The 19783-nt window shown below is 48.6% G+C and overlaps 2 protein-coding genes across 2 annotated transcripts in view; both read left to right on the top strand.

Annotated features, from left to right (window-relative positions):
- LOC134025319 (solute carrier family 25 member 47-A-like) overlaps window positions 1-19783 on the top strand; it is a 312104-nt gene that overhangs the window by 214457 nt on the left and 77864 nt on the right. The window lies entirely within an intron of this gene.
- The window catches only part of LOC134025176 (MAM domain-containing glycosylphosphatidylinositol anchor protein 2-like), a 96393-nt gene that overhangs the window by 37674 nt on the left and 38936 nt on the right, over window positions 1-19783 (top strand). The window contains exons 5-8 of the mRNA XM_062468072.1: window positions 1966-2098; window positions 4997-5266; window positions 12601-12692; window positions 12998-13235. Of these exons, the coding sequence (XP_062324056.1) occupies window positions 1966-2098; window positions 4997-5266; window positions 12601-12692; window positions 12998-13235 (733 nt within the window). The remainder of the gene's footprint in view (window positions 1-1965; window positions 2099-4996; window positions 5267-12600; window positions 12693-12997; window positions 13236-19783) is intronic.

The following is a 19783-nucleotide window of genomic DNA, read 5'->3' as shown; positions in this document are numbered from 1 at the left end:
GAGGGAGAGAAGGTTGAGTAAAGAGAGGAGGAGGCACGCTGATGGACAGGGTAGCAACGGAAGGTAGTTGTGTATTTGTGTGTGTGTGTGTGCGCACTTGTGTCTCTGTGTGTGTTCTACAAAAGGTAGAGCAAGGGAGGAGGAGGAGAGAGGGAGAGAAAGGGAGAAGTGGAGCATGGCGAGGCGGAGATGGAGGGGGGTCTTTGATAGAGTGGGAGACCAGGACCCTGGGAGGCGTCCCACCTGAGTCGTCCCCCTGCCTCGGCCCACCTGACGCGCTCGCAGACAGACACAATGAAACACCCGCCTGGCATTTCACACCCAGCATGGAGATCCGGCCTGTAATTAGCCTAGCGGCTACACCCTTTCATTCAGGGGCCCCTGTCTCTCCTCCTCTCTCCTCTTCCTCCACTCCCTCCTCTTTTCTCTTCCTCCAATGGCTATCCCCCCTGCGGAGAGCTGGAGCGAGGGGGAGAGACTGAGGGACAGGTTGTATGGCTCAGCGGTCGTTTTCACAATGCTAAATGCCAGATTAGGGTGGTTTTGGCTGGCTGGGTGCAGAGAAAAGGGATGTTGTTTACTTTGCGTTTGGGAGCAGGCTCTAGGACACTGCAGGCAGGCCTTGAGCAGGTCACGTTTGAAAGCTTTGCTGGTGGAGAAGACTTGATCTGCCCACACAACTGTGTGTGTGTGTGTGTGTGTCCTCAATAGATTGTTATTCCTAACGGTCCTGTCCCAACCCACGCCGGGCTCTGATATCAGCCCGAGACAGTGAGGTGATGGAGAGTCAGGGTAGCGAGGCAGCGAGGCCGAGGCAGGGACCCTGTCTACTCGTAATCTAATATAATTACATCTCCCCCATGCCAGACGGTGATCAGTGGGAGAGAAAAAAGAGATGAGCGATTGCAGTTGTGAGGACTGCCACAGCGCAGGCTGACTCACGTCCTAATCTGGCCCTCTGTACCCCCGACACCCTGGAAGAGCAGAGCAGATCAAAGACTCCCATCAGTGGCAAGGGGGCTTTGGGAGGAGCCCGTGTCTGCTCTGGCACGCTGGTGTCAAACGCACCCAGGAGGAGAGAGCCCCCCCGCCCTGGAGGATGAGGCTGTCCTGGAGGGAGGGAGGCAGAGAGGCAGAGAGGCAGAGAGGGAGGGAGGCATGGAGGGAGGCAGGGTGAGAAGGAGGGGGGGAGGGAGGGAGGCAGAGAGGCAGAGAGGGAGGGAGGCATGGAGGGAGGCAGGGTGAGAAGGAGGGGGGGAGGGAGGGAGGCAGAGAGGGAGGGAGGCATGGAGGGAGGCAGGGTGAGAAGGAGGGGGGGAGGCAGAGAGGCAGAGAGGGAGGGAGGCATGGAGGGAGGCAGGGTGAGAAGGAGGGGGGGAGGGAGGGAGGGAGTGGGGGGGGGCTGGACAAAGTCTGAACAGCACAGCGGCTCGGCCAGACAGAACATTGAAGTATTAAAATCCCTCTGATGATTTGTTGCGATGTGTTTGTAACTCAAAATCAAAGTCAAGTTCATGAACTCTGGGTTTCTTTTTTGCTTTACATATGGTACCACACTTCTAATCCATCATCATCAGGTTCTCCTTAAAAATTCATGAGGTAAAGCTGTCCTGTGAGGATGCAGGCTACAAAATCATGTGTATCTACACTTACATTGGTAGATTTTTACAAATCCTTTTTTAGCAAGCTGTATTTCAAAACATTTCTGCCAAGTGAAGTGCACATAAAAAACAAAAACACAAATTTGAAGCACACTGGAAGCCAAACTGAGAGGCTCTCATGTAAATGCAAAATCATAAAAAAAAAAAAAAACTGGAGATCTTCATTGAATTTCTCTGTTACTTGAGGACGAGGGTTAATCCATGTCTGGGACACTGGGCCTTAATGTTCAATGACACGCGTGTGTGATGTTGTCTTGCACACATTTGCACACGAGTGTTATTCTGTTTGTGCTCTGAGCTGCAGGGGGAGACGAAGATCCTGAAGCTGAAGAACCTCCGTCCTCAGGACTACGCCAACTACAGCTGCATCGCCTCTGTCAGGAACGTGTGTGGTATCCCTGACCGGAGTGTCATCTTCAAACTCACCAACAAGACAGGTTAGATACGGTCATCTTCAAACTCACCAACAAGGGCCGGGTTTCCCAGATTCGTTAAGAAGCTCTTAACGCCAAGAGCTTCTTAGGAGCGTTCTAAGAGCGTTCTAGAGCGTTCTTAGAACACTCCTAAGAAGCTGTTAGCGTTAAGAGCTTCTTAACGAATCTGGGAAACCCGGCCAAGACAGGTTAGATACGGTCATCTTCAAACTCACCAACAAGACAGGTTAGATACGGTCATCTTCAAACTCACCAACAAGACAGGTTAGATACGGTCATCTTCAAACTCACCAACAAGACAGGTTAGACACGGTCATCTTCAAACTCACCAACAAGACAGGTTAGATACGGTCATCTTCAAACTCACCAACAAGACAGGTTAGATACGGTCATCTTCAAACTCACCAACAAGACAGGTTAGATACGGTCATCTTCAAACTCACCAACAAGACAGGTTAGACACGGTCATCTTCAAACTCACCAACAAGACAGGTTAGATACGGTCATCTTCAAACTCACCAACAAGACAGGTTAGATACGGTCATCTTCAAACTCACCAACAAGACAGGTTAGATACGGTCATCTTCAAACTCACCAACAAGACAGGTTAGACACGGTCATCTTCAAACTCACCAACAAGACAGGTTAGATACGGTCATCTTCAAACTCACCAACAAGACAGGTTAGATACGGTCATCTTCAAACTCACCAACAAGACAGGTTAGACACGGTCATCTTCAAACTCACCAACAAGACAGGTTAGACACGGTCATCTTCAAACTCACCAACAAGACAGGTTAGACACGGTCATCTTCAAACTCACCAACAAGACGGGTTAGACACGGTAAACTTCAAACTCACCAACAAGACAGGTTAGACACGGTCATCTTCAAACTCACCAACAAGACAGGTTAGATACGGTCATCTTCAAACTCACCAACAAGACAGGTTAGATACGGTCATCTTCAAACTCACCAACAAGACAGGTTAGACACGGTCATCTTCAAACTCACCAACAAGACAGGTTAGATACGGTCATCTTCAAACTCACCAACAAGACAGGTTAGATACGGTCATCTTCAAACTCACCAACAAGACAGGTTAGATACGGTCATCTTCAAACTCACCAACAAGACAGGTTAGACACGGTCATCTTCAAACTCACCAACAAGACAGGTTAGATACGGTCATCTTCAAACTCACCAACAAGACAGGTTAGATACGGTCATCTTCAAACTCACCAACAAGACAGGTTAGATACGGTCATCTTCAAACTCACCAACAAGACAGGTTAGATACGGTCATCTTCAAACTCACCAACAAGACAGGTTAGACACGGTCATCTTCAAACTCACCAACAAGACAGGTTAGACACGGTCATCTTCAAACTCACCAACAAGACAGGTTAGACACGGTCATCTTCAAACTCACCAACAAGACAGGTTAGATACGGTCATCTTCAAACTCACCAACAAGACAGGTTAGATACGGTCATCTTCAAACTCACCAACAAGACAGGTTAGATACGGTCATCTTCAAACTCACCAACAAGACAGGTTAGATACGGTCATCTTCAAACTCACCAACAAGACAGGTTAGACACGGTCATCTTCAAACTCACCAACAAGACAGGTTAGATACGGTCATCTTCAAACTCACCAACAAGACAGGTTAGATACGGTCATCTTCAAACTCACCAACAAGACAGGTTAGATACGGTCATCTTCAAACTCACCAACAAGACAGGTTAGACACGGTCATCTTCAAACTCACCAACAAGACAGGTTAGATACGGTCATCTTCAAACTCACCAACAAGACAGGTTAGATACGGTCATCTTCAAACTCACCAACAAGACAGGTTAGATACGGTCATCTTCAAACTCACCAACAAGACAGGTTAGACACGGTCATCTTCAAACTCACCAACAAGACAGGTTAGATACGGTCATCTTCAAACTCACCAACAAGACAGGTTAGATACGGTCATCTTCAAACTCACCAACAAGACAGGTTAGATACGGTCATCTTCAAACTCACCAACAAGACAGGTTAGATACGGTCATCTTCAAACTCACCAACAAGACAGGTTAGACACGGTCATCTTCAAACTCACCAACAAGACAGGTTAGACACGGTCATCTTCAAACTCACCAACAAGACAGGTTAGACACGGTCATCTTCAAACTCACCAACAAGACAGGTTAGATACGGTCATCTTCAAACTCACCAACAAGACAGGTTAGATACGGTCATCTTCAAACTCACCAACAAGACAGGTTAGATACGGTCATCTTCAAACTCACCAACAAGACAGGTTAGATACGGTCATCTTCAAACTCACCAACAAGACAGGTTAGACACGGTCATCTTCAAACTCACCAACAAGACAGGTTAGATACGGTCATCTTCAAACTCACCAACAAGACAGGTTAGATACGGTCATCTTCAAACTCACCAACAAGACAGGTTAGATACGGTCATCTTCAAACTCACCAACAAGACAGGTTAGACACGGTCATCTTCAAACTCACCAACAAGACAGGTTAGATACGGTCATCTTCAAACTCACCAACAAGACAGGTTAGATACGGTCATCTTCAAACTCACCAACAAGACAGGTTAGATACGGTCATCTTCAAACTCACCAACAAGACAGGTTAGATACGGTCATCTTCAAACTCACCAACAAGACAGGTTAGATACGGTCATCTTCAAACTCACCAACAAGACAGGTTAGATACGGTCATCTTCAAACTCACCAACAAGACAGGTTAGATACGGTCATCTTCAAACTCACAGATGACAGATTAGGATGACAGAAAGGCCAAATGTTTGAAGATTAAAGCCCTCTGTCTAGCCCAGTCTGTGTGCTGTACTCCCCTCCCCCCCCCCCCTCCAGCCTCCCCCTCCATCAAGCTGCTGGTGGAGGACCCCATCGTGGTGAACCCGGGCCAGACGGTGTCCCTGGTGTGCATCACCACGGGCGGAGAGCCAGGGCCCACGCTCAGCTGGCACGGCGGCTCTGACGGCCTGCCGGACAAGAGCGTCCTGAAGGGCGGCACGCTCACCCTGCCCGCCGTCACCTCCGACGACGCCGGCGTCTACAGCTGCGTCGCCAGCAACAACGTGGGGAACCCGGCCAAGAAGTCCACCACCATCGTGGTCCGAGGTGAGGGGGGGAGAGAGGGAGGGGAGGTGGCGGTAGGAGAGAGAGGGGGAGGGTGGAGGAGAGAGGGGGGAGGGGAAAAGGGGAGTCGAGGGGGAGGGGTGGAGGGGAAAGGGGGAGGGTGGTGAGGTGAGGTGGAGGTGGAGAGAGAGAGAGGGGGGAGGGAGGGGAAGGAGTGGAGGAGAGAGGGGGGAAAGGGGAGGGGTGAAGGGAAAAGGGGGAGTCGAAGGGGAGAGGTGGGGGAGAGGAGGAGAGGAGGAGAGGGGGGATGAGAGAGCGATGGAGAGGGGGAGACGTGAAGAAGGGGAGAGGTGGAGAGAGGGAGAAGTGAAAAGGGGAGATGCGGAGGGATATTACTGCGGAGGAGAGTAGAATAGCTGAGCACAGACAGCACGATAAAGCCTACTGGGTCCCCAGCAATCTCAACTAGAGAGAATGTGCGACGCCAGTTCCATTAAAGAACCAAGAGCCTTCCAATGTGGGATTCACATGTGAGCACTCCGAGCCTGCGTCACGCTGTAAACACAGACAGCGCTGGGATGTTTTCTCTCACAGTAGATGGTCAAGGGCAATACTGGAGGCAAACAAGTGTGAAACTACTCATTAAAACACTTAAAAAAGGGCCAATTACAGCAGTTAGGACAGTTAAACCAGAGACACTGGAGGCTTCAAGGCTATGTGCTACAGTTAGCACGAACGGCCCTTCCCTTAGAGATGCATGACACATCCAGCACTGTACATCTCTTTGCCCTTATCAGACAGCCTGTGGTGACAAACACTGCGGACTGTGTCACACAGCACATAATCCAGAGTGCGTGAGTGTGTGTGAGAGAATGTCTGTCTGTAATGTCCTGGTAGATCAGGGCTGAGATAAGGGTAAGGCATTTCTGCATTTTGACAAGCACTTAATACGGTGAATTTGGAATCGCCGAGATCGACAGCTGGTGAGGCGTCTGTGGAGGTTTGCGTTTTCTGTGTGTACGTGTAAAAGCGTTTGTGTGTACTTGTCATACAGTGTTTGTTTAGGTTTATGTGGTTTTGTTTGTGACTTGTGTGTCGTTCTTCTTGAAGACTGTGTATGGGTGTTTTTTCTTATTTCAAAGTCTGTGTGTGTTCAAGACTATGTTGTTCTTGTCAAAGAGTGTGTGTGTGTGTGTTAGTCTTCATCCCACTTGTAGTCCTTGAGAAGCCCTCTCAGGGTAAGGCTGCCAGCGAGGTCTGTGTGTGTGTATCCACAGATCTCTCCTTAGCAGATGGTGGCTTCTCTGGCCGTTCTGGCCCCCTCCACCAGCCTGCCTTTCAGAGCTGGGTCATCCTGCCGTCAGCGCAGCGTGCTGCTGGCTCGCCTCGGACACACACACGCACCATCCTTTTCATGGATTAAAGCACGCAGACACGTCTGAAAATGCAGGTCAATTTCCTGTGCTTTCAGCGCGGTCCATGGGCAGGTCGTGAGGCCATGTTTGGCGAGGCGCTTTTGTCACACGAAGGGTGCCACAATGCACGAGCGCACGGCGCCACGTGCACTGCGGTCGAACTCCTGTTGACTTTCATAACCGAGGTAGTTTGCTCAGTGTGTGTGTGTGTGTGTGCAGGTGGGGGGTTGAATGAAGAGACATCCCTCTCAGAGATGAATGGTGTGTTGACACGGAAGATCTGCCCAAAGGAAGATAAGAACAGTGGTGATATGAACAGTCGGCTGGTGTTCATTTTCACATAGCCACGTATGTCTAGTAGTAGTTTACTAACACATACCGCCCTCCCTCCCCCTCCCCCCTTTACACTTATCTTTAAAAACCGAAGTTTTGCTGCTCTATGATGTGGGGGAAATGAGTGGCACTGCTATCAAAGATTCGGGATCAAACGACATTCTGCTGTCGTTGTCTGCTCTGACTATTCCACCAGGAGTTCCTGACGATTTCAGTCTTTACAAATGAGACATCAGCCATAGATGCGCACACACACACACACACATCACCTCACCCGCGTTACAACACGGTTAGGGGGCTCTCTGTTATTTATAGGGGAGCAGAAACGCAATTGGATTTATTACCAACTCCTGCTATTTTGGTTGGTTTGCTGCAGAGAAAACAAAGCCTTCATGACGTGACTTGTAAAAAGCTGGCACCCGGCATGTAAATCAACATGTGAATGGGTCTGATCGAATTAGCTACGGAATAAATCGCGGGCAGCAGCCACATGCATTTCCATTTTATAAATGGTGAACGCAGAAGACGGGTGGCGAGATCTGGCAGGCGGACTGGAGGCTTGGGTGACAAGCCTCCGTCAGGATCGCCTGTGTGGTAATGTGTGGGTGTGTGGGTGTTTGTGTGAGTGTGCGTGCATGCGTAATTCCCTCAGCCCGCGGCCGGCCTAGAAATGTAATTAAAATGCGAAGGTCAGCCGCAAGGTCGTTCACGGCATCAAAAGACCTGTCACTTGTTCCCATCATGGGCACGTGTGAGTGTAAACGTGTCGGTGTGGGGCGGAAGGGAGAGCGTGTGTGCGGTGCCATGACAACAGGGCCTGCGGAGCTGGTGGGGTTCGGTGTGGAACGGAAGGTGCTAGATTTTTGGAGGGATGACGGGGCGGGTGGGGGGGGTTTGCTGGGGGGGTGGTTCGGGGATGAGGTGAGCGTTCTGTGGAAGTTGTGAGGGGATGTGGAGGCCGAGGGAGGGAGGGGTGGCTAGACGGGGCCGTGCTGTCCCCCTTGAGTTTGACCTTGAGAGGAGGCCCGGCTCAGAGGGCCATCTGGGACACACTAGGAGTGGAGCTCAGCTCCACATGCTGGTCCACACTGAGGGGGAGCACAGCCTGGACACACACACTGACTGACAGACAGATGAACAGACATACAGGCAGGCGGGCAGGTAGGCGGGCGGGCGGGCTGACAGGAGGTCTGAGGTTACACTAATGTCCTTGGGAGATGAAAGGAACGCAGATGCAGCCAGATAGGTGGGCAGTGAGAAGCGAGGTGCGAGAGAGAGATGAGCTTACTAGAGGTCACACAACTGAGTGGAAGAGAGGTCAAAGACATTTTATTTTAGTTGGCTGTGTGTTTATCGGTCTGTGCCATGGTCTGGGGTGTGTGTGTGTGTGTGTGTGTGCTGCGTGTGTGTGGAGGGGGGGGTGCTGCATGTGTGTGTGTGTGGAGGGGGGGGTGCTGCGTGTGTGTGTGTGCTCTGTTCAGAAGCTCCCTTGTGGAGGTGTTGTAATCCTGTTGAGTGACACACGACCTTTTAGAGTATCAGGCCTCAACTGGCTCTTTGCATGATTATCTATTTTCATGTATGGGCAGCGCATTATTCTAGCATGCTATTAAAGCATGCTCTGTACAGCACTAGCACTCAGGCTTAACTAGGCACACAGAAGCAGCATTATTATTCTTGGAGTTGACGAGTGTGGATACAAATATATATGTTTTTAATGTAGTCAGTGTGACCTCTGCATTGTCGCACTGTCTAAAGCTGGTGTAGAATATATATAATAATTACTATATAAAACTAAAATATCTATTGTCCCGTTTTTTTATTTTGGGTGAAGCCAGCTGTGCTAGAAAGAACAGTAAGTGCTTTGAGCATACCATTTAAAGGCACAGATCCTATTGCTTATTCACGCCTACCCCCTCAAACACAGAAGCACAGAAGTAGACACGCACACACACACACGCGCACACACACACGGTTGTCCGCAGATGAAGTTCGATGACAGCACCATTCAAGCCGATGAAAGGAAGCCAGCTTCCAAAAGCCATATCATCAATAATTCACTTTGGATGTTTGTGTGTGTTAACTCTGGTTTGGGGCCTGTGGCTCTCAGGAAATCCGAATGCTCTTAAAACAGTGTGGGATTTCTGTACCTGCTCTGACTGTGTGTGGGTGTATGTGTGTGTGTGTGTGAGTGTGTGTGTGTGTCTACAACAGTCTGTCACTACAGGACAGTGCTGGGGTGCTGTACTGTTACTAGCAAACCACCTCTTCTCTCGCGCTCCAGTTGGCCTGGATTGTTCTACCTGATAACGCAGCCAGCTGTTGTGATCCAGTCAGATTCCATTTCCGTGAGCGAGCCTTTTCCTCCGTGTTGCCGCGACCAGACCACGGACACACAACCTCCAGCGGTCTCATAACATATGAATGAGGCTCTGTAAAGCGACGGAACAGGAGGCGCATTCCGACTCGCCGGACGAGAAATGGGAATGTTCTGTTTTGCGAGCGGAGCCCTCGTTAAAGATGCACAGGGTTATGACTACTGCCGAGGTTGTTTGGGGAAGCGGAGGTGCGCGGTGACATCACAGCGTTGTGTCCTCCACTGGCGCTGACACACACGTCCCTTTTAGCGGGTAGACGTCACACCGGGGCACCGTAAGTACACGAACAGACCTCCATTAATGCTGCTGTTCAGGCCTGTGTACGGTACAGCACTCACACAGATGCTTCCGTCCTCCCGAGAGGACCAGTGTCAGCCCACTTACCTAAACTGCTGTGTTTCTGTCTGTCGTCCAACGAGAGAGCAGAGTAAGAGAAGTGGTGGCAGAGGTTGCAGGACGTGGTTGTTGAAGCGTGCAGGAGGACGTCTCCTCAGCTTGGGGCATGACCAGCGGTGCCGTACTGTAGGGGGGGGGGTTTGCTGTACTGGAGGGGGGGTTTGCTGTACTGGAGGGGGGGGGGGGTTTGGCTGAGTCACTGCTGGGCTGGAGGCTAAGGAATGGATCATGGATACTCAGAAAGACACTGGTACAGTATTCTGTACTGGGAAGTTAAAGTTGGCCTCAAGCCACTGAAACAAGGTCAGATGTTGCTGGGGCTGAGGCTGGGGCTGAGGCTGGGGCTGTCGATGGGACTCGGGCTGAGGCTGGGGCTGTCGATGGGACTCGGGCTGAGGCTGGGGCTGTCGATGGGACTCGGGCTGAGGCTGGGGCTGTCGATGGGACTCGGGCTGAGGCTGGGGCTGTCGATGGGACTCGGGCTGAGGCTGGGGCTGTCGATGGGACACGGGCTGAGGCTGGGGCTCAGATCGAGGCTGAGGCTGGGGCTGTCAATGGGACTCGGGCTGAGGCTGGGGCTCAGATCGAGGCTGAGGCTGGGGCTCAGATCGAGGCTGAGGCTAGAGTTAAGACTGGGCGGCGAGTGTTGGCTTCAAGCTGGTGTCTGGTCTTGCTGTGCCACATGATGTAAGTGCCCCAACGCGACTCGTTCAGAGTTGAGGATGTTTACTGTTTTTAGGGGAAAGCCGAGCTGAGGCTTCGTGACTTCACTCTTCTTTTTTCAAAGCGTTCCTCTCTCAGCTAAACCTTAGATGATCTGACTTGGAGTATCGCATATGTGTATTGTAACTCCTATCGGGGAGAGAAAAGAGAGTGAGAGAAACAAAGAGGACAGACAGCTGCCATCTGCAGTTCATGCTCATTTCTCTCCTTTCTTTCCTGTAGTGAGTTATACTGTACCTGAACCTACAAGGTTATCTCTATGAGACTGACAAAACAGACTGAAAAATAATGAAAGTGTGTATCGGATCTTCCCAGACGAGCGGAAACGACGAGAACATTTGTTTTAGACCAAACTTGGTCGAGCGAGCGAGTGCAGGTGTGTGTGAGGTTAACTTGTAGAGTGAAGGAGCAGCAGGTTGTCTGAGTAGAGGTGGAACTGAGGAGACCTTTTACACTGAGAGACGCAGGAGTGAACATAGAGTTGTTTTTGTTTTGTAGACACAGTCCAGTACGATTCATAACATGACCTGGGAAGGTGGTCTGATAAATGGACTCTGGTGATGTTGCCTTGTCTTGGGTGTAAAGCAAAATCTCACATTAGGACCATGAGAATGTCCTCTTGGTTTAATGTGCAAGTTGTGTTTGCTGAGATCCAGGTTCAATGCCCTGAGTAAAGGGAGGTATTAGGATTAGCCTGTGGGAGGTGGGAGAGTAGAGCATATTATACAACGTTTATCCACTGTCACCTGTGACAGCTAACTTACACACACACCTACACACACACTCTCTTACAATACACACATACACACATGTACAAACACACACACACACACACAAAACGCACACATTTACAAACACACAGACACACACATACACTCGGTGTGTGCAAATGTTCGTGATACAAAATCCCATTTAAAACTGTCAAGCTGTTCTGTTGCAGCCAGTATGAACAGCCATGTGTACTGCACGGGGTGTTCACTAGTACGTCTGACAAGTGCTCTGATTGAAGGGCATTCATTGTCGAGGTGTTTCCATGACAGCTGCATGCTAAGTAGTTTTAACTGTGTGTTGTATATGTTGAGAGAAAATAGATTCATAGCAAGCGTTCGTGTGATCCTATTAGTGTAAAGCTGAGACCTTAAGGATGGAATTGTGGGTTGTCAAAAAGCCGGATGTCTGATGAGTAAAGGTCATAGAGATGTGTGTTATAGCAACAAAATAAAAATAAATAATAATAGAGGCATCAACACTGTTTCCATGGCAACAATGGAAGTACTTTAAAAGCAGTACTTTCCTGCATCCGGAGGGGATCCACAACCCTGCAGGTGTGTCATATATGACCGCATGCTAATGGTGACAGGGAGGCTGAAAGCCCCCTTTTATGTAGCGAGGCAGCTCGGTTGACGTGGCGCTAACATCGGCCTGACGTGTGTCAGAAACAAGATTGCCGACATTGATTTCAAGACATGAAGTCTCTGGCTTCAGTCTGAGAACCCCCACCCCCCCCCAGTCCCCAACCCCGCTTTGCTCAGCATCGCCAATGTTTTGCACATTCAATTTCCTGTGTTTAAATCTGACATGCAGGTTTTGTTTTCATTTTCCTTGTGCCAAACAGAATATGATAATGTCACCAGGGAATTGCTAGATGAAAAGATTGTGTGGCAGCGTCGGTTCATGCCGGAGAGATGAATGGTACTGTAGGCGAAGGGTTTGGAAACAATACAACATGCATTATAATGAAATCAGACTATCTTGTTTTTTTTGTTGTTGTGTTTTTTCATTCAGATGAGCTGTTATTCGGAAATTGAGTTTTGGAACTAAATTGGGTTAGTAATAGTCAGGTATCTCTCAAACTATGCATTGGTGTGTGTGTGTTTGCGCTTGCACGCCTGTGTGTGTGTGTTTGTCAGCAGTGATTGTACAAAACTGAACCTAACGAAAGCATTTGAACCTTATCAGCATAAACCACACTGTGTCATCCACAATTTGGAGTTGCTTTCTGAATCAATTTAAAAACATGAAATTGTTTGACCCTCTTCCTGACCTTCCAGCATCTCCGCTACCGGTACCTCTTTTCGAAGAAGGATGTGTGTTTTAACAGGCGGGATAGTCATGGTGAATCTTTCCACAGCTCTGAAGAAGGGGCGTTTCTGGATCACCCCAGACCCGTACCACAATGATGACAACATCCAGATAGGACGAGAGGTCAAGATATCCTGCCAGGTACACCTCCCATCCTGCATGGCTCCCTGTGATAACATGTTATTGCTGCAGCCTGTCTTGTGTGCACTGCGTCTGGGGTTGAGTACCTCCTCGCTCACGGAGCTGGGGTTGAGTACCTCCTCGCTCACGGAGCTGGGGTGGAGTACTTCCTCGCTCACGGAGCTGAAGATTGTTACGCGGTGCGAACGACGGATCAAGGGTTCGAGTCCCACGAATGCGACTTTGCATGAGAGTATCTGCTAAATTAACAAATGTAAATCACACACACGATTAAAGGTAACCCTGTCTGTATCGGTGTTGTTCAGGTGGAGGCGACGCCCCCTGAAGAGCTGACATTTGGTTGGCTGAAGAATGGGCGGGCCCTGCGTAGCTCGGAGCGAATGGTGATCACCCAGACAGACCCGGACATCTCTCCTGGAACCACCAACCTGGACATCATCGATCTGAAGTTCACAGACTTCGGCACGTACACCTGCGTGGCGGCGCTCAAGGGAGGAGGCATCCCTGAGATCAGCATCGACGTCAACATCTCCTCCACTACTGGTGAGTCTCACACATTGACGCCATCACGGCAAATATACACCTCCCTCAGCACTCACATAGACACACACACACAGACATGTCTTCCAAAAACAAAAATGAGTTACTCAAGGCTGAGTTAAAGTGCTAAAGGCTAAGTTAAATTATGTATTAATGTTCAGCACAAATTAAAATATAATTGCCTTACAGAATAGGGACATCAGTTCCAACTTCACCCACGTACAGTGAAAAGTGATGAAACATTGTGCTTGAGACACTAAGCCACACACGTTACACAAACACTATAGCTATTCCTCCGTCTGTGTGTTAGCCAGAGGAACTTCACTACCGTCGCATCTACTAAACTAATGTAACACTAAATATCCATCCTGTCCCTTCATCTGATTGGCTGTTACTACCATTATTCAGACTAACATGACATACATTCAACATACAGCATGTCAATCAGAAGACTGACTCATTCATTGAGCAGCATAGGTTCCCGGGAGGGGAGTCTGGCTGTTTCGAATAGATGGACGACATTAGCATGCAGTGGCAGTGAGAGTGCATGTTGACGAGGGTAGGCCTTAACTGCACTCTGTTGAAAACAAAAACAGGCAGTTGTGGAAAACAGGAGAAAGAGTTGAACCATTTGAGACAGCTGGATTTCGAGAGATCACGACCATGCATGTTTGGTCCCGGTATGTGGCGTACGTCCAGCGTTGAGTGGTAGTCTTCACAGGTTAGCACGATGATGGTGATGGAAGGGTTCAGAGCGCTGCTCCCAGACGTGATGGCGAAAATGGATCAGTAATCAACAGAATGGGGTCAATCAGTGACCCACCGTGAACTAGTCCAGAGTCCCCGTCAATTACCTCATAACAGGACGCCGTCGTCAAGGATACCGCCCGATCGATCCCTTCCCAGTAACACGCTCTGATTAGGAATGTCCACTTTGTAATGCTGATGACGTTCCTCCTACCTTCGGTCGGATCTCTGAGGATTGTCCAGGAGATGGATTCCCCCTCTTGGAGACCCCGGTTTCCCCCTCTCGGAGACCCGGTTTCCCCCTCTCGGAGACCCGGTTTCCCCCTCTCGGAGACCCGGTTTCCCCCTCTCGGAGACCCCGGTTTCCCCCTCTCGGAGACCCGGTTTCCCCCTCTCGGAGACCCGGTTTCCCCTTGTGGTCGCTGCTTTTTCACCATGAAAATGAGGATGGGAATGCTTGTGTGTGTAAGTGTAAGTTTCTGACGGAGCGCATGTCTGAGGATTCAGCTCAGTTCAGACATTCTGAGCGCTCGTCTCGGGTTGCATAGGCGTGTGATCGTCAAACTCACACACTGTAAGCGAGCCCCTCGCTCTGTACACCCCTCTGTGACAACACACACACACACCTTCCTGCCACTCACAGTAGCAACATGAAAGCCTGTTGTCGACCTTCGTGCATAATTAGCACTAGATAATCCTTTGATAATCCCCCATGCTATAAAACAGTGGGATCAATCGTACCTGCCGTGTTGGTTTCCTCATTATCTTTTAAGTAGTGCAGCCTTTCTCTCTGAGTGTCTGGGCCAGGCCAGCCCATGCACAAACACAGGTTCTTTAAAGTAAAAAAACAGGACAAGACAGCTGTCTTTGGGATTATCATATCACTTGAAAGGGCTTGAATTGCTGAAATGTGATTTAAGGGCAGTGCCTTTGTGATGTTGTGGGCTGTAGTTGTTTTCAAAGGGTTTCAGGATCAGAAACGGATGCTGTTGGAATCACTGGTCACCTAGGTAGCCAAGGGTTCGGCTGTGTGCAGAGGGGGCTCTGCATGGATCTCCTCTCCCTCCTGCTGTCTGTTTTGGGGTAACTAAGGGAAGACTTTGTTCCCCTCCTGTCGCCCTCCTGAAGCGGGGGAGCGCAGCAGCAATTAGAAGTCTTAATAAACGCATTTAGAAGAGGTTACTCTGCAGGTCTGACATGATTTCATGCTGGCAAAGTGTTCGAAAAGAGATTGAGCCTCAAGAATCTCCAGCCTCAGCTCTCTCGGACTGTAACCTCCGAATGCATAGCTGCTCAAAGCTACAGTCCTCTGTGCTCCACCAAACTGGCCGTATTTTCCTTGCCATCGATCCCCAGACAGAGCTGTCTGTGTTTCCCGCCTCTCCCCAGCCCCGGGTCAACCCACTGCAGAAACTGAAACATCGAACCAGCCCCCGTCTGGTTTCCAAAGCTCACAGCCCCTCGCTGAACGAGAAGATTCGTTGTCTGTCTACTTTCTTTTAAACAGATTTCATTATATCTTCCCACAAAATAGTGCTAATATTTACAATCAGCACAGACTCATTAACAGCCCAGTTCTGTTCTCTTTTGGGTACTCTGAGATCCAAGGCTAATGCTTTATTCATGAGTACTATCCAAACCCCAGCCCAGATCTCTCTATCTGACACCACCTGGAGAAAAGACATATTACAGTACGCCGGAGTATCAGAACAGACTCCTCCAATTTTATAAGTTGGAGTAAAAGGTAATCCATCTTCATTTTGGGGGTTTTCCTTTAAATGAAGATGTAAAAGAGGGAGAGAGAGAGGGAGGGAGAGAGGGAGGGAAGCTTGAATCCCAGACACAGTGAGATTTATCCTCTCATTAGCCATTCTGTTAAACGTGTGTGATGACAAACTGGATCGACACAGGATGAGCAAGTTTTCCCAGCTCAGTCAGGTTTCTGTTTCTCCTTCTGTTTCTGTCTTGACGCTGCTTTGACTCCTGACACTTAATGAGGTCTAGATTCAAATTAGAGAATCGTCTTAAAATGAGACTGGTGAACATCCAAACATGATTAGGGAGAGATTTATGACGGAAGCTGGTTAATGTAAGCCTCTTTGGAAGGGACAGACTTCCAGTCAGTCTCCAGTGAAGCAAAAGTCAACAGCACAACATGTATATGAGTATACACGGACCATACAGTACCAGCAGGCAACCCTACAATTATTCATTCGTTCATTCTCGTGTCTCGTGTCTCTCTCTCTCTCTCCCTCTCAGGATTGAGCAACGAGTCCTTCCCTGGTTGACTATCTCAATCAGTAACCAACCCACATCGGCAACATCGTAGCACAAGGCTTCTTCCCACTCAAATGAATTACTCTGCTTATTAAATTAGGCAAATCAATTAACTGCTCGGTTGATTAGGAAAAGCGCAGTGCTGGATTAACAAACAGCAGGTAGGGCCACCGGCCACGCAGATACAGGGGTGGAGACTACTTGTAATTGGTTTAAGATGAATTTGTGCTACCTTTCTTAGACCTTCAGTCTCTCAGCCCCACCCCCTCTCTTCATCTCCACCTTCTCTTTCTCTCTGACTTTCTCTGACTTTCTCTCACTTTCTCTCACTGTCTCTCTCCATCTCTCCTTTCTCTCTACTCTATCTCTCTCTCTCTTTTCTCTCTCTCTCTGTCTATTCATTTTTCCTGTCTCCCTCCCTCCCTCCTGTGCTCAGTTTAATCATCCAGTTATCTGTGCGTAGACGAACCTGAATGTCACTGATTCTAACTGGAGTGACAGTCATATCTGGGGCTGTTGTTGTAGAATGTCATAGCTGCCGGCTGTTGTCTGTGTTGATCTGCTGTTGGAAGTGTCAGGTTGTCTGACCCCAGTGAAGGGGATTGTGGGTGACATGTCCGACTCACATGGGAGGAAAGGGAGGCTTTGGCTGTTGCTGATGACTTCTGTTGTGGTATGTACTGTAATGGATGGTGGCGTGCGTGATGGGGATCTCTAGCAGGACTGATCACAAGGGTACACATCACATGGGCAGAGGCACTGCACTGAAATATGACACATTTACTGTAACCAATGGTGACTATTCAATGACAGAGTGCTGCTGTTGTTTGTATCGGTACACTTCATAGACTAAAATTTGAAACACAAGACACGAACAGAGTTTATACTGAGTTTGGTACACACACACACACACACACACACACACACACACACAGCTTGACCATCTGACAGAAACATACTCTCCTAATGGCATCCTTTAGGGCAGCCCCCACAAGGGCTCCAGATTCTTCTGGTGACATTAGCCTCCCTTGGCGCTGTGGCACTGCAGTCCATCAGAACACTAAGCCTTTCAGAGCCCTCCCCGGACAACCTTCATCTGTCGCAGTAGGTCCACACACACTCACACACACACACACACTCACACACACTCAAAGCACACCCATACACACACCAAAAAACAAGCACACACTGACACACACACAAACCCATCCACCGTAGGGAGCACCGCAGGCTGTCCCTACTGGCAAGAAGCTCATAGGAGCAGGGGCCTGTCACAGTTAGACCAACTCACCGGCCTAAAGCCACACACACACACACACACACACACACTCGCTGCCAGAGTGGTAGTGGCACTGTGTTGCCATGGTGACAGGCTGTGATGTAACATCACTCAATCAGAGGCCCAGCAGAATTGTTGTCTATTTTCAAAGATGACGTGCTTGCTGTGGCCCCTGGTTTGTATCAAAATACTAAGTGCCAGACATTGCAGTCTGCCCACTGTGCTTGGTGTTGGTTGCAGTGGGGATGGCTGCTTCTGGAAGGCTCCAGCAATCAGGCTCCAGACAAGGGGAATCATCCCAGCTGAGACCCTGGAAACAGGCTGCCGTGCTGGGTCCTTTCAGAGGGGTTCGACCCTGCCAGGCCTGGTGCGGTCTGCTGGGAAATCAAACTCCCCACACAGACACCCATGTCCTTTGTCTCTCTCGCCCCTCCCTCCATCCCTCCCTCCCTCCCTCCCTGTGTGTGTGTGTACGTGCATTTATGGATGTATGTTGTATTCCTTAGCTAACAATTGCAGCAGATGCAATGGCTGTCATTATGGGTAGAGGGGGCCTTCCAAAACCAAGGCCTGACAGTTGTAATTGGCTCCCTGGTCTGGACCATAGAGAGGATGTGTGTAATGATGGGTACACAGTGAATGTGCCTTGCGTCCACTCTCTAATGGCCTCATTGGGGCCCGCCAGCCCACCTGCCTGTGCTGCCTACCTACATCTTTTTGTCTTGGGATTCAATAAGTGGGGCAATAGGCTTTGAACACAGGAAGTTTAGTCTTTTGAGGTTTAACACGCACTGGATGTAACTGTTAAAGGGAGTGAGAGGTCATTTTGCTGGTTTCATTTCTACTAAGGTTTTGGCTATTTTTAAGGTTATTTTTTCTGTAGGTTTTGCCTTGCTGCAAGGAATAGTTAGCAAAGGACTGCTTGTGTCTATAGTCTTTCCGGTGATGAGCTATTATTGTTGACTTGCAACCTCGGCTGTCTGCCTTCAGGTTCCTGGAGACAGAGCCTAGAGACTTCTCATCCTTTACGTGTTCAGTTAGAATAAATCTCAGATTATCTGATGATTTACTATGGAAGCAAATACATTTTTTGGTTTGGAATTCACCTCTTTAAAATGTAAACGATTCAAGGTTCGGAAATTCAGGTTGCTCAAATTCGAACAGTAATATTCAGGTCCCAAAAATTCAATAAAAAAAATGAAAGCTTCAGAAATTGAAATAGAACAAAATTCAGGCTGCTGAAATCCAAATGGTGAAATTCTGATCCCAAAAATTGGATCCAAACAAAGCCTCAGACTTTTTTTCGCCAGAAATATTTGGGATCAGATTTATTTTGGCAAGTTTTTCGGATCTAATTTTTTGGCCTGTTTTTTATTGAAATTAATTTATCTATTCATTTTAAAGAGGGGAATTGAAAACCTACAAATTCGGTGGTGTTTACGTTTCAATATTAAGTATTCAATGCGTTTGAAAATTCAAAACGTCACTGATTTGCTTCCATAATTTACATACTTTCTGAATGACCTAACAGACTCTCACCCACTAGCTAATAGCTGCAGTGAAGGACCTCTTCACTGTCCCTCTCTAAAATAAACTCAATAGGGATAGCTTACCTAAGTACATCACATAGATGACAAATGCTCTGAACAAAATGTGTTGTGTTCGGTGACAAACAGAAGTGAGAAGGACAACTGTTGTTGTGTGTTGCGTCATGCTAATATTTGGCCTGTTTTACCGGTGGATGGTACATCAATGATTCATATCTAATTTTCTAATCACTTCCTCTTCACAGAGCTGAATGAATTTTCCAAACATGAAACTTGAAAAGACGATCAATCAGGACAAGCATTCAGGAGTGAATATATTAGTGTACTTCTCCAGTATGCGAGTGAGGAAGTGGGGAAAATGTTAATAGCTAGTGAGGGACTGGTGAACATGTTAGTTTACTACACTGGTACTGTACACTAGGAAGGATTCAGACAGAATACCAACAGCAAGTAGAGAGAACTGGGTCTGATGGAGTCGGGGTTTAGTGTTTCTAGGTTATTGCTGGTGATTTCATCATCACAAAAGTTTACTGTATGAGTTCAGCTGAAAAACTGTCATTTCAATATGAAAAGAGATGGTCCTGTTTGGTAGGTGTTGGCTGCAGTGCTGTTTCCATCTGAGCTCTGCCTTTGGTTTTGAAGTTTGTTCATGGACACACACATACACACACACACAGTCTGTATTTTAAGGTCAGGCTGCT

Source organism: Osmerus eperlanus, chromosome 8 (genome assembly GCF_963692335.1).
Source record: "Osmerus eperlanus chromosome 8, fOsmEpe2.1, whole genome shotgun sequence".
Lineage (NCBI taxonomy): Eukaryota > Metazoa > Chordata > Actinopteri > Osmeriformes > Osmeridae > Osmerus > Osmerus eperlanus.
Note: the sequence above shows the minus strand (reverse complement) of the source record. Positions and strands in the feature narration are given on the sequence as shown.